At 44.6% G+C, this 12,053-nt stretch overlaps 1 protein-coding gene across 1 annotated transcript in view; it reads left to right on the plus strand.

Annotated features, from left to right (window-relative positions):
- GPR158 (G protein-coupled receptor 158) overlaps nt 1–12,053 on the plus strand; it is a 266,743-nt gene that overhangs the window by 117,266 nt on the left and 137,424 nt on the right. The window contains exon 3 of the mRNA XM_066584562.1: nt 7,635–7,740. Coding sequence (XP_066440659.1) covers nt 7,635–7,740 — 106 coding nt within the window. The remainder of the gene's footprint in view (nt 1–7,634; nt 7,741–12,053) is intronic.

Below are 12,053 nucleotides of genomic sequence, written 5' to 3' on the forward strand. Positions count from 1 at the left end.
GGCGCGTCTAGAGGTGAGCCGCTGCGATAAATGTCTCACGTCTTCGCACGGCCTGGTCTGTGTTTACACTGTCTAAATATTAGACAGGATTAGTAAATCTGCTCCGTTGTTCTGGTGGCTACAGGATAGATACAAAGTATTCACTGCTGATGTCTTCATTCTGCTCATTATCTTGCATGTGGTCTATGTTAGCAGCTTTCTGTTATTGTTTATAGACCTCTAATTATCAGTCTTACTCTTAATGATATGTAATGATTCCTGGCTGGCTCGCCAAATAATTAGGATATCCATGGGAACCGTGACGCGCAAATCCTGGGCAGCTTTTTTCATTGTTTTTGCAATTAATTAGTTCATTATTTTAATTAGAATTGCAATCAATATTAATGATATTGTTGGGAAAATAATATTTCTTTTGCCATTGGTTATTGTTATTTGACTTGTTACATGGGGACATAAAGTTCACAAAATGTTAACCCCTTAAGGACCATGCTGTTTGTTTAAGGACCAGACACTTTTTAGGGATTTTACCCACGTGGTGGTCTAACTGCCCTATTTTTTTTCCTTCAGCTACAAAAATTATTTTTGCAGCATTTTTTTTCTGTGACATATAGGGCGATTTTTTTAAATTATCTTTTTTTAAAATGTTTTTTTAAAACATTTTATAGTTATTTTTTAAAAAATTAGTATATTTACAGTAAAATAATATATGGGAATAGGTTCCTCTTTCAGTCGTTTTGATATATACTATGTATGGTTTTGGATTACAGGACGCATACCGCGACGGTTTTGGTTGGTGTTGGCTTTGGGTTATTTCCTTTTTTGTGTATATATTTTTATTTAATTCTTCAATTTTGTTTTGGTTATTTATGTAATATTTTTTTTACCATCTTATGTGCCCTAATGGGGATATTTGCATGTTTTTTTTTATTTGAAACTTTCCCACTGTAGTTGGGGCATCCATAGGAGCAGCATCCATAGGAGCCCCAGTTACAGGGGAAAACATCCCCTGTAGTGACAGTAGTCACTGCCAGACCTGATCTGGGTCTTATAGGACCCTGCAGCTCTGCTGTAACAAGAAATTCCGGCGGTCATGTGATCGCTGGCTCACATAGTGGAAGAAACACTTCCACTTTCACTTGTTAGTACATAGCGCTCATTGAGTGCTGTGTACCGGGAAAGGAGAAGGCAGAAGGAGTTAAAAACCCCTCCTCCCTTCTCCTTCAGGTTATCGACTGTGCCTAACAGCTGACAACCTGACCTTCTTCTGATTGATTGCAGAAGCAGGGGCTTTAATCACCTCCCCCTGCCGTATATTTACTATCGGCCGGGATTAAAGCCCAGGACCAAGCGCCGTAAATTTACGGTGCTTGGTCCTTAATGGGTTAAACAATATTGCTTCCTCTCTGGTGATCAATGTTTATTCAAGATGGTCTAAAAGTAGATCATCTTCATTCACATTTATTTTCTTCTGATTAGGGCGGATTCAGATGAGCGTACTTTTACCTCTTTATACCGCCATAATAATCACGACAGCAAAACAGGACAAAACGAAACCCCTGATTTCAATAGGACTTCAGTGGTTTCGTTTTCACTATTGGGATTCTCGCCCATTAATTGTACGGCCGATAAAAAATAGGGCCTGCCCTGCAGTGAATACTACATGTGGGGAAGACCGGGCGGCACATATCTTCCCGATAGCCATTCTCTGCCTATCTGAAGGACACTGAGCACTGGTAGTGCACAAGTAATCTGACTCTACATGCTGCTTTGATTAGTCAGTGCGATTCACATGAGCATCTCTGGCCAGTCAGGGCAGCAGGTAGCGTCCTAGATTACAGATATACTACCAAAGCACAATGGGCATCAGGTAGTCAAAGAAGCAGTGTGGCCACCTTGGTTTGGCCAAACTGGAGCGTTGCTCTGAACTCCATTTATAAGGGTATTTGACAAGTGCTACTCATCCCGATAGGTGCTCGTTTACCTGGCCTATTACACAATCCAATTGAGATTCATAGAGGACAAACAACCATTCATACAATTGTTTGTCACTCTTGCATTTTCATTGCTGTCAGCAGCACATCTCTTATTCACATGGGGAGATGTGCTGCTTCTGGCTGCACAAAAGGCGTAAGCTCCTGCTCTTTCATTGGTTGATCATTGACCTGTTTACACGGGGCAATGATTGGGTCAACAAGTGTTCTAACAAACGCTCAGTCACGATCATTGATCCATGAAATAAAGCTTTAAACGAAGTCGATTGACAAGTCGTCTTCTTTTTATAAAGGGGTTATCGTTACAAAAAGACCCCTCCAAGATGATGGCTGTAAAAAGTGTACCTGTGTGGATACCTGGAATGACTAGGTGTCCTTCTATGTTTTGTAGTAGAGTTGTCCGCTAGTACCCAACCAATGAGAGAACAAAATGCCCCAGTGTAGTGGCCAGAAGTCTATGTTGCTGGCCCTCCATAAGTGTCATACATGTCATGTCTTTTGTATGTGCTCTGTGCAAAAACTGTCTTGTCATTTGTTATGTGTATTGCACAGTTGCAGCAAGTCAGAGGTTAATGTTTGCATGAGACTGGGAGATGCTTGCAATGTATCAATATTTGTCTAGTCACATGATTTGTGTAGTCTATAAGTATGAGTGTTTTGGGTGTGGTAGAGGTTCATCCTCTTCAATGGTAGAGGTGAGTGGAGTGCCAGCCACATGGGGGTATCTTTAACCCTCATGTAGTGAAGAGAATGGAAGAGAAAGAGAGGTACCTTGAGGATCCAAATGCCACGGACCAAATAGAAAGGGGGAGAGACTGAGAGAGAGAGCGTGAAAACAGAAAGACCAAATTCATCAAGCAGAGGTACTGTACCACGAGAGTGTCTGTGGAGTGACCTTACCCCTATCCTCTATTGGGGATTTCCCCTTCCAGGAGTGGTGCCTAGCAGATAACTGGGACTGCAGGACTGGTATCATCCTGAGCTTCCTCCCTGACCTCTAATCTTCTGTCTTCCTGCATCAGTATTTTACGAAGTGTATTTTTGCAAAGTTATTCAGTAAAGTTTTTCCAGGCTCTGACTGTTCCCAGGGCCTGAGGTATGTTAATCCAGTCTGAAGCTTCTTTACTGCCGAGGGTCATTCCGGTGAGTAATAGAACGGTGGTGTCACCAGTGACAATGTTACCTCCTGTTCTTATGTTTATTGGCCATCCCTCTCCTAGGGGTGTCCGGAAGAGGCCCAGTGCTGCTCTGGCCAAGGCTACGTGTGTCCCTCCGGGAGGGAGCCTAGTAAGTGCCACCATGACCCCTCTACCCTTCCAGCTACTCAATGTATGCCCTGTATCTGGAGTCACCTTACGGGACGCTGCACCAGTATAATCTATCCCACTGCTTTCTACTTGTAGTGGTTTACACTCTACATCTTGCTAATGTTCTACTCATTGTCCACTTCATCTTCAGCCTAATTATTTGCTTACTTCTCCTGGATTATCATCTTCTCTTTTCGGACATTGCCTATTTTGACTTTGCTTCTACATTTTTAACTCCTTAGAGGCCATCCACACTGTCCAGATTGATACATGCTGGACACAAACGGCACCATATGGACTCCATTTACTATGATGAGGTCCTTCTGGATTATGTTATGCCTGCCGCCATTTTCCAGGAAGAAATAGAGCTTTGTGTCGAGCTATTTCATCATGGATTTTAATGTAAATCTGCAAGAGGCTCTGAACAGAACCTCAGACACCAATATGAATGAACCCGCAGGCTCTGTTCACATCTCAGATCTGTCTTTCTGTTATGGTTTCCATAATAAGTGCTGGAAGAAATAGCACAGCATACCCCAATATTTTTTTTTTCTGGTCAAATGACGGAAAACGGTCAGAACCCATTGTAGTCAATGGTTTCCATCAGGCTCCTCTGGTTTCTGTCAGAGACAGACTCGGCATGCTGGTTTTTCTTTGTAGTTCTGTTCCATAAGAGAACAGAGATATAGAAATTCTGAGCTGAAGTGTGAATAGAGCGTTACTCAGAGAATCAATTTTCAGTTAACCATCACGGCCCGGCGCCTGCAAAATTAGACTCTGTTCACATCGGCATTCAAGCTTCTGTTTTTAACAGACCCACCTACAATCCTGAAAGTAGATTGAGGTGAAGGCTGGGTAGTCCCCCATTCCCTGCCGTTGCTTGAGCCCACCACAGTTGTCTGGGAAAACTCTCATCACCGGATATCGCGCCGTTTGTGTAACTTTATTAACCAGATAGCAGTGTGAACAAACAAGCCTGTAAATGGCTTTCGAATTCACGATATTGGGATTCCAAAGGAGAATGTGTTATGGTCTCCGATCCCGAGCATTATCAAGAAAATAACTAGAGTATCAGAATGTGTGGAATAAAGTTCTTCCCATTTCCTGGGACACAGTTAGGCCAATTGGGACAAAATTAAGTAGGCGGATATTCTGCTTATCCTATTATTATCCTTATTAGTAAGTCTCGTTCTTGCTACCTGTTTTTCAGGTCGGTATCGCTGCACTTTTAGGCCTGATGAAGAGAGCAGAACACAGCAAAACAGGTCTCTGCACGACTGTACTTTCCTTTGTGCGCTGATGGCTTAGCTTTCTTTTCCAGAACTGCTCTTGGGGAGTATCCCCTGCTCCAGGACCAACAGCGTTGCTGTCCTTCCTCCCCCTTGCTCACACACACCCTGTCCAATTCCTAGTCCCCCTCACAGACCAGCTTGCTGTGCTCCCTCCTGCTCTTAAAGTAACAGACACCATCATATCAATCTGGTTGTTAAACTTAACAAAATCGAAAACCAGGATTTCGCACAACCAATTTATTGGGAAAAAACACAATGCAGAGTCAAGGCTTGAACCCTTTTTATTAATAAACAGAAAAATATAATGTGTTTCGGGGTTATATGTTCCTTCGTCAGATAATGCTGGACTGTGCACAATTGTAGCTGCAAAGTTAGCTTATTCCGGTTAGTGGACGAAATTACAAGTTTTCACCAATCCACTGGATGGGAAAAACTGATAGATTGGTGGGGGTCCCAGCAATCGGACCCCCATCGATCAGAGAACATGGGATCCATGTCACCCCTAGTTCACAATGCTGGGTTACTCCTCTGTATTTTCCTAACATAGCAGTGAATGGGCCGCTGATTGCATATATGTGGCCGCGACTGCTTTCATTTCAATGGGGCAGACAGAGAGCCGAGCACTACACTTGGCTATTTTCGGCAGCCCAATTGAAATGAATGGAGTGGCACAGTGGATGCGTGGCCATGGCTACAATCATTTCAATGAGCAGACAGACGAGCTCTATGCTCAGCTATTTTGTCAGTCCCATTAAAATGAATGGAGTGGTATCCCATATTCATTTCACTGGAGCTGACCGAGTGCTTACCGCTCGACTACCTCTTGTAGTCCCTCTGAACGTAAATGGAGTAGCAGCGTGCTTGTGTGACCATCATTCTATTCAGTTTCCTCCTCACTGTGTAGGGAGCAGCAAGCCTGTAGTGAGAAGAAAGGGGAAGCCCAGGATTAGTGGGGATCTCAGCAGTAAGACCCCCACCAATCAGTAAGTTATCCTTTATCTGTGGATATCCTATGGATAGAAGATGACTTGTGAGGCCGGTGGCACACGAACAGATTTGCATTACGGAATCCACGGTCAGCATCCACTCCACGGATCCACAGCAAGTACCGCTCGTTACATGCTATGTAAAAGTGCTTTTTCCTACACACTTGCGGAAACGAACCGCTATTTCTGCGAGCAGAGGACAAATCACAGCGTGCTGTATTTTCGTGTGGATTCCGCACAGATGGCTTTTAATGTAGTCAATGGAAGCAGTTCTACCTGCGGCTCATCCGCAATGGACATCGTGGATAGGTGGCAGGTACCCGCGTCATCACCTAGCGACAACGGGGAATGAAAAAAAAAACTGTACTGCACATGACCGACGGGGAGTACAGATGAGCGAATGTACTCGTTTAGGGCAATTACTCGATCGAGCATCGCTTTTTTCGAGTAACTGCCTAATCGGGCGAAAAGATTCGCGGGGCGCCGGGGGTGAGCGGGGAGTTGCAGAGGGTAGTGCGGGGGGGGGGGGGGGGGGGGTGAGAGCTCCCCCCTGCTCCACCACGCCGCCCCCCGCCCACCACTGCCCCCCGAATCTTTTCACCCGAGTAGGCAGTTACTCGAAAAAAGCGATGCTCGATCAAGTAATTGCCGTAAACAAGTCCGTTCGCTCATCTCTAATAGGGAGCCTTCCGGGCCATCCACAATTTAAAAAATGACAGGTACAATAGCCCGCTGGCTGGGCACAGGGCTGTGGGCCCCAAAATGCGAAATCCGGCCTGTTCGTGTGTCGCCGAGCCTAATTCTGGTGTAACAACCTTAAGTTATCATAACACATTAAGGCTGGGTTCACACGGGGCCAATTTGCTGCGGTTTTTCTGTCGAGGTTTTGCCGTAGAAGAACTGCTTCTGCGGCAAAAACTATTTTTGTCTAGCGGATTTTATTGTACATTTTCTGCAGATTTTGCTGCGTCCATAGAGGTCTAAAGACAAAAAAGTGCTGCAGAAAAGTCAAAAGAATTAACATGCTGCGTCTTGAAAAAACGCGCCGCAACTCCATTTCCGCACTGCGGTAGTGCGGAAAAAATCCGTTCTGCGAGAACAGCTTTTTGCCCAAACACATTTGCCCTGCATTGCACTGCAAACACAGCGGTTTTGCTGCAGTGCAGATATGCAACGGCAAACCGCAGCAAATCCGCCCCGTGTGAACCCAGGCTAAATGTCAAGTTAAAGGGGTTGTCCCGCGCCGAAACAGTTTTTTTTTTTTCAATAGCCCCCCCGTTCGGCGCGAGACAAACCCGATGCATGTTATAAAAAAAAAACAAACGGTTCAGTACTTACCTGAATCCCCGCGCTGCGGCGACTTCTTCCTTACCTTGCTAAGATGGCCGCCAGGATCTTCACCCACGATGCACCGCGGGTCTTCTCCCATGGTGCACCGTGGGCTCTGTGCGCTCCATTGTTGATTCCAGCCTCCTGATTGGCTGGAATCGGCACACGTGACGGGGCGGAGCTACGAGGACCAGCTCTCCGGCACGAGCGGCCCCATTCAGAAGGGAGAAGACCGGACTGCACAAGCGCGTCTAATCGGGAGATTAGACGCTAAAGTTAGTCGGAGCCATGGAGACGAGGACGCCAGCGCAGGGAAGGTAAGTGTATAACTTCTGTATGGCTCATAATTAATGCACAATGTACATTACAAAGTGCATTAATATGGCCATACAGAAGTGTATAGACCCACTTGCTGCCGCGGGACAACCTCTTTAACATTTGCTACATCTGTTTACAAACAAGCTCACCCATAAATGTAGCAATTGTTACCATGATGGACGCCTCGTGATAACGCGATTTACAGCCTTGTAGCACATTCTACTCATCATAATGAATTCAATGTCAAGTTAACGTTTGCTACATCTGTACTTATCCAACTGAAGAGCGTCGTACCAATCACATGAGGAGCATCCTGGACATGACTTATATATGTATGAGAATGCTGAGCGGCTGCTTTCTGAAGTCCTTCCGAGTCGGCATACATTACATGGCTTGTTTTCTTTCTTTCAGTGTATACCAATTAAGGGCCTCGGATTTGTTCTCGGAGCCTACAAATGCATCTGCAAGCCTGGATTTTATCATCCTCCTGACATCTTTTCAGAGAATGGCTTTCAAAGTAAGTGCCTTTTGGTTGAGCAAGAAAAAAAATAGCGTCATTAATAATGCAAGCCTCCTTTTTATCCTTGTCAGGGTTATCCAGTAAATCCCCAGTGGTCTGCAACTGTATAATTATATAATCACTTAAGTCGGTTCAGTCCTTTGTGTCGTCATCCCGTGCCGCTCTCTCCGGGACTCTGCATGCACCTATGTGGCACCTATTGGCTTGTTAAGTTATTGGAATTGGTAAAATAATATAATACCGTGTTTCCCCGAAAATAAGACAGTGTCTTATATTAATTTTTGTTCAAAAGGGTTTATCGCTGCCTGGACACTATTTAAATTGACTTTTTTAATTAGCTGTTAGCAGGGCTTAATTTTGGAGTAGGGCTTATATTTCAAACATCCTCAAAAAGGCTAAAAAATCATTTTGCATCCTCAAAAATTCTGGAAAATCATGCTATGTCTTATTTTCAGGGAAACAGGGTATTTAGGGTAAAAAAAAACCTAAACTGTCATCAGCTCTGTGCAAATATTTCTGAGCTCAATAAAATGTATGACTGCGGAAGCAGACGACGCTGCCAGGAGGCCGGACTTCTCATAAACCCCATGATGGATTGTGTCCATACCACAATGGTCCCTGTCATGCAAAGACAAAAGATAAAGGGGCTTTCTACAAGGACATAGACCTACTCCCTGTGGCAGCATGCATGTACTGAGCCTGCTTCATATACAGAGGGTGTCAGCAGGGGCACCCCTACCATGAGGCAACCTGAGACTGCTGCCTCATGTGGCGATCTGCAGCACACCAGGGAGGCGATGCCAAGGTTGCAACCCGGCTGGTATTTATTTTTTACCAGCCGTATTAATGGCCGTGCAGTCATTCTGTTTGTAACTCTCCCAGCGCAGAGGACGTCTCCTTCCTGGTTCTGCCTTGTGGTCAATAGCCTCTCTACCATCCAAGTGGAGCTCATGTATCAGCACAGGGTGCATCTCATACACCATTGGGCATGGCCTGTCTATTCTCAGGTGGTAAGCCAGACTGGGAGCCCGGATGGCACTCCTGAGTGCCCGACTTCCACCTATTTGTAACAAGGTCTCTCAGGTGAAGCATAATGAGCGCCCCCTACAGCAGAAAACCCTACACTGCTGACCACTTCCCTGAACTATGGCCCTCCGGTGGCTCAGACTCATCACTGCAGTAGACGCACTATATTTATATATACATTTCCAATGTTTCCTCCTTCTCGCAGTGCATACAGAATAGTTATCTCGTTTGTACATTAATATCCATATATTTAGAGTTAATACATTATACTAGGTTTGTTTAAGTTTAATAAGTCAAATAGTGAAACAGTGTAAAAAAGGGTTGTATAATACATTCACCTGGTGCAAGGTGGGCACAACCTTCTGACAAGGAGACCCACCCACACCTAAGATCCAAGTCGGCATATAAGACCCATCATCCCGATCCACAATCCAATCCAACGGCTGCAGAGACAGCTAGGACTCAAGTACAGGCTTCCTCATCACGTGAGCCCTAACACAAACGGGGGCTTCAAGGTAAAAACGGAGATTCCGCGCTCATAGGATGCGAGAACAGTCAGGCAAAGTTCCAAGAGTAGGTACCATATACGAAACTTTATTTGCAATGCGTTTCGGCTGACGCTTTTTTCAAGCAATATAATTGCATACATGTATAACATATAATGTTGAGCCTCAATGTTAAGTTCAATGCCCGCTTGATTCAGGTAGCCGGCTCAAGGTTGACTCAGCCTTCCATCCTTCTGAGGTCAGTAAAATGAGAACCCAGCTTGGTGGGGGGTAATAAGTAATAATTACCTGAAAGCGCTGCGTAATACATTGGCGCTACACAAATACCAAGATTTGTAATGTACTCACTCGCTGGATGCCAACCTCATTAGCATGGGAGCCATGGGAGGAGGAGTTAGTCCATTGACATGACCACATGGTACACTGAAGCGCAACATACGTTCCAAGATTGGATGACGTGGAAGGCATCTCTGCGTTCCATTCTTACTATCACAGAAAACCAGCGTGTTTACCACCCAATCATAAAAAAACGAATCCCAGGTATAATAAACGTGTCAAGAGCTACTTACTGACTGTGGATAGAACTACTGATAGAGATACTACCTGGTATCTCATATATAAAAAGAACACAAAGGATTTCCTTTATAGAAAACCCATATAAACAACATACACAGCAAAAGGAGAGACAAAAAAGTCCCCTTTAAACAGTAAAATACAAGTAAGAGAATTCATGTAAATTAGTTAATAACCGCAAACATCTGATAAAGATATTGAGGTTTATTAAGACTAAACATGATCTATTGAGATACAACCTGGTGAAGGAATAAAGATCCCTGCGCTCCAGAATCCAGACAGATCAGCCGTAAACCCCTATCTCTAAAGGGTTAATTTATTCATGCGACGCGTTTCGGCAATCTTGCCTTTTTCAAGCATATGATACCTAAAATACATCAATACATCTATCTATATAGATAAATTAAAATCCACTCCCATTTCCGCACCTCATGGTGGACGCCGGTGCGGGGGCTAGCCCTGCGTCATTGGGGGAAGTACTTCCCGATCATGTGACCATGTACGTCACTGTTTTCCCCCGGTGGAACGCAGTATGCATTCCATTCCCTTTCATTCATAAACCAGCCTTTACTACAGCAGACTGTATGCCGTCATTATGGCTGAAGGGGGATTTATCTGTATATATATATATAAGTGTATTTATGTATTTTAGGTATCACATGCTTGAAAAAGGCAAGTGCAGATTGCTGAAACGCGTCGCATGAATAAATTAACCCTTTAAAGATATGGGTTTCCGCCTGATCTCTCTGGATTCCTGAGCGTGGGGATCTTTTTTCCTTCACCAAGTCGCATTCATCCCAGACCATAGCGGGTTGTATTCCCCAGGACGACTCTCCAGGGAGCTGGATTGGGAACCAGAGGTAGAGGATCAAGGAGAACGTAGATATAGGTGCCGGTGGACTCTCTATCCAGAGAAGTGCATATCTTTCATTCACCACTTAGTTTTTTTTGGCTTGGACCCTTAGGAGGCGCTGATCTATTTGTTTGATCTATTAAGATACGGCTTTCTAGATTTTCTTTAATTGCTCATTTAGACCCTGCCGGATTAAATCTTGCAGGCGGAAGATCCAATAGATCTTGTTTAAGTTGAAGAGTTATTTGCCGCCACATGCTACACCCTGGGCACCATCATGTATATCGGTGTCAGTTAAATAAGTTTTCCAGAACTCCAGAATAGGTCATCAAACGTTGATCAGCGCGGTTTCCCAGCAGTAGACCCCCAGCTTCCATTAGGGACATAGCCAGAAGCAGACCGGTTCATCTGTATTGCAGAAGCCCAGGTTAAGCATTGCAAACACAGCTTCATTCAATGTAATACCAAACTCTGCTATGTGAACGCGGCCGTCAGCCCCCTCTCCACTGACAGCTGATCCTATATTGATGGCGGACCCCCGCCGATTAACTACTGATGACCTATCCTAGTAAAGTCACAGAAACACCTTTAAGTAAGTAAACTGTAGTTCAGATTCTCAGCCTATAATGTGTGCACAATCAGCGTTAGCAGAGTTGTAGTTGGTCACTAGTCTTCATCTGTGGCAAGCTCAGTGTGCAGCTCAATACACTGTCCAAGACAGAATGTTATGCGTTACACCCAGGGCACATGCCCAACTGGGCCAAGATGGACAGCATTGATGTAGAACTGCCCAATCTTGCCCACTTTTGTCTTGTAAATCTATCTACTGTTGCAACATTCTAGCAGCTGCCCCAAGGGCTTCGGCAGACAAGCATGTGCCAATACACTGGCCGCAACGGAGCGTATTTGCACATGAACAAGGTTTTGAGATGGAAGTAATGAGGCTGATACGCACGTGTCATCGCATAGTAATATCATTTTTGCGTATGCATGCACTCTGAAGAGGATGACATGATTGCGCTCTGAATGGAGCACGATCATTTGCTTTTGCGCATGTCCCCGCACATTTTACTGTACATTTTTGAACCGGATCAGCGGCCTAGTTAGTCACTGGTGTTAGAAATGAACACAACAAAATCCCGCAGTTATGCGCTCAATTTCATGCAGAAGGGGTGTGCACCCTCATAGATTCCTATTAAGCCTTTGAGCACAAATAGAGCATATTGAGTATTTTTACGCACAACGGAAATGAGGGTACAAAAAGGCTCAATGTGAGGGAACCCAATGAAATCAATAGGTTCTTGTTACGTTTGTGTGGGCAAACAAACACCAGGCCCACACAAACGTGACCA

Source organism: Eleutherodactylus coqui, chromosome 12, assembly GCF_035609145.1.
Source record: "Eleutherodactylus coqui strain aEleCoq1 chromosome 12, aEleCoq1.hap1, whole genome shotgun sequence".
In the NCBI taxonomy this organism is placed as follows: domain Eukaryota; kingdom Metazoa; phylum Chordata; class Amphibia; order Anura; family Eleutherodactylidae; genus Eleutherodactylus; species Eleutherodactylus coqui.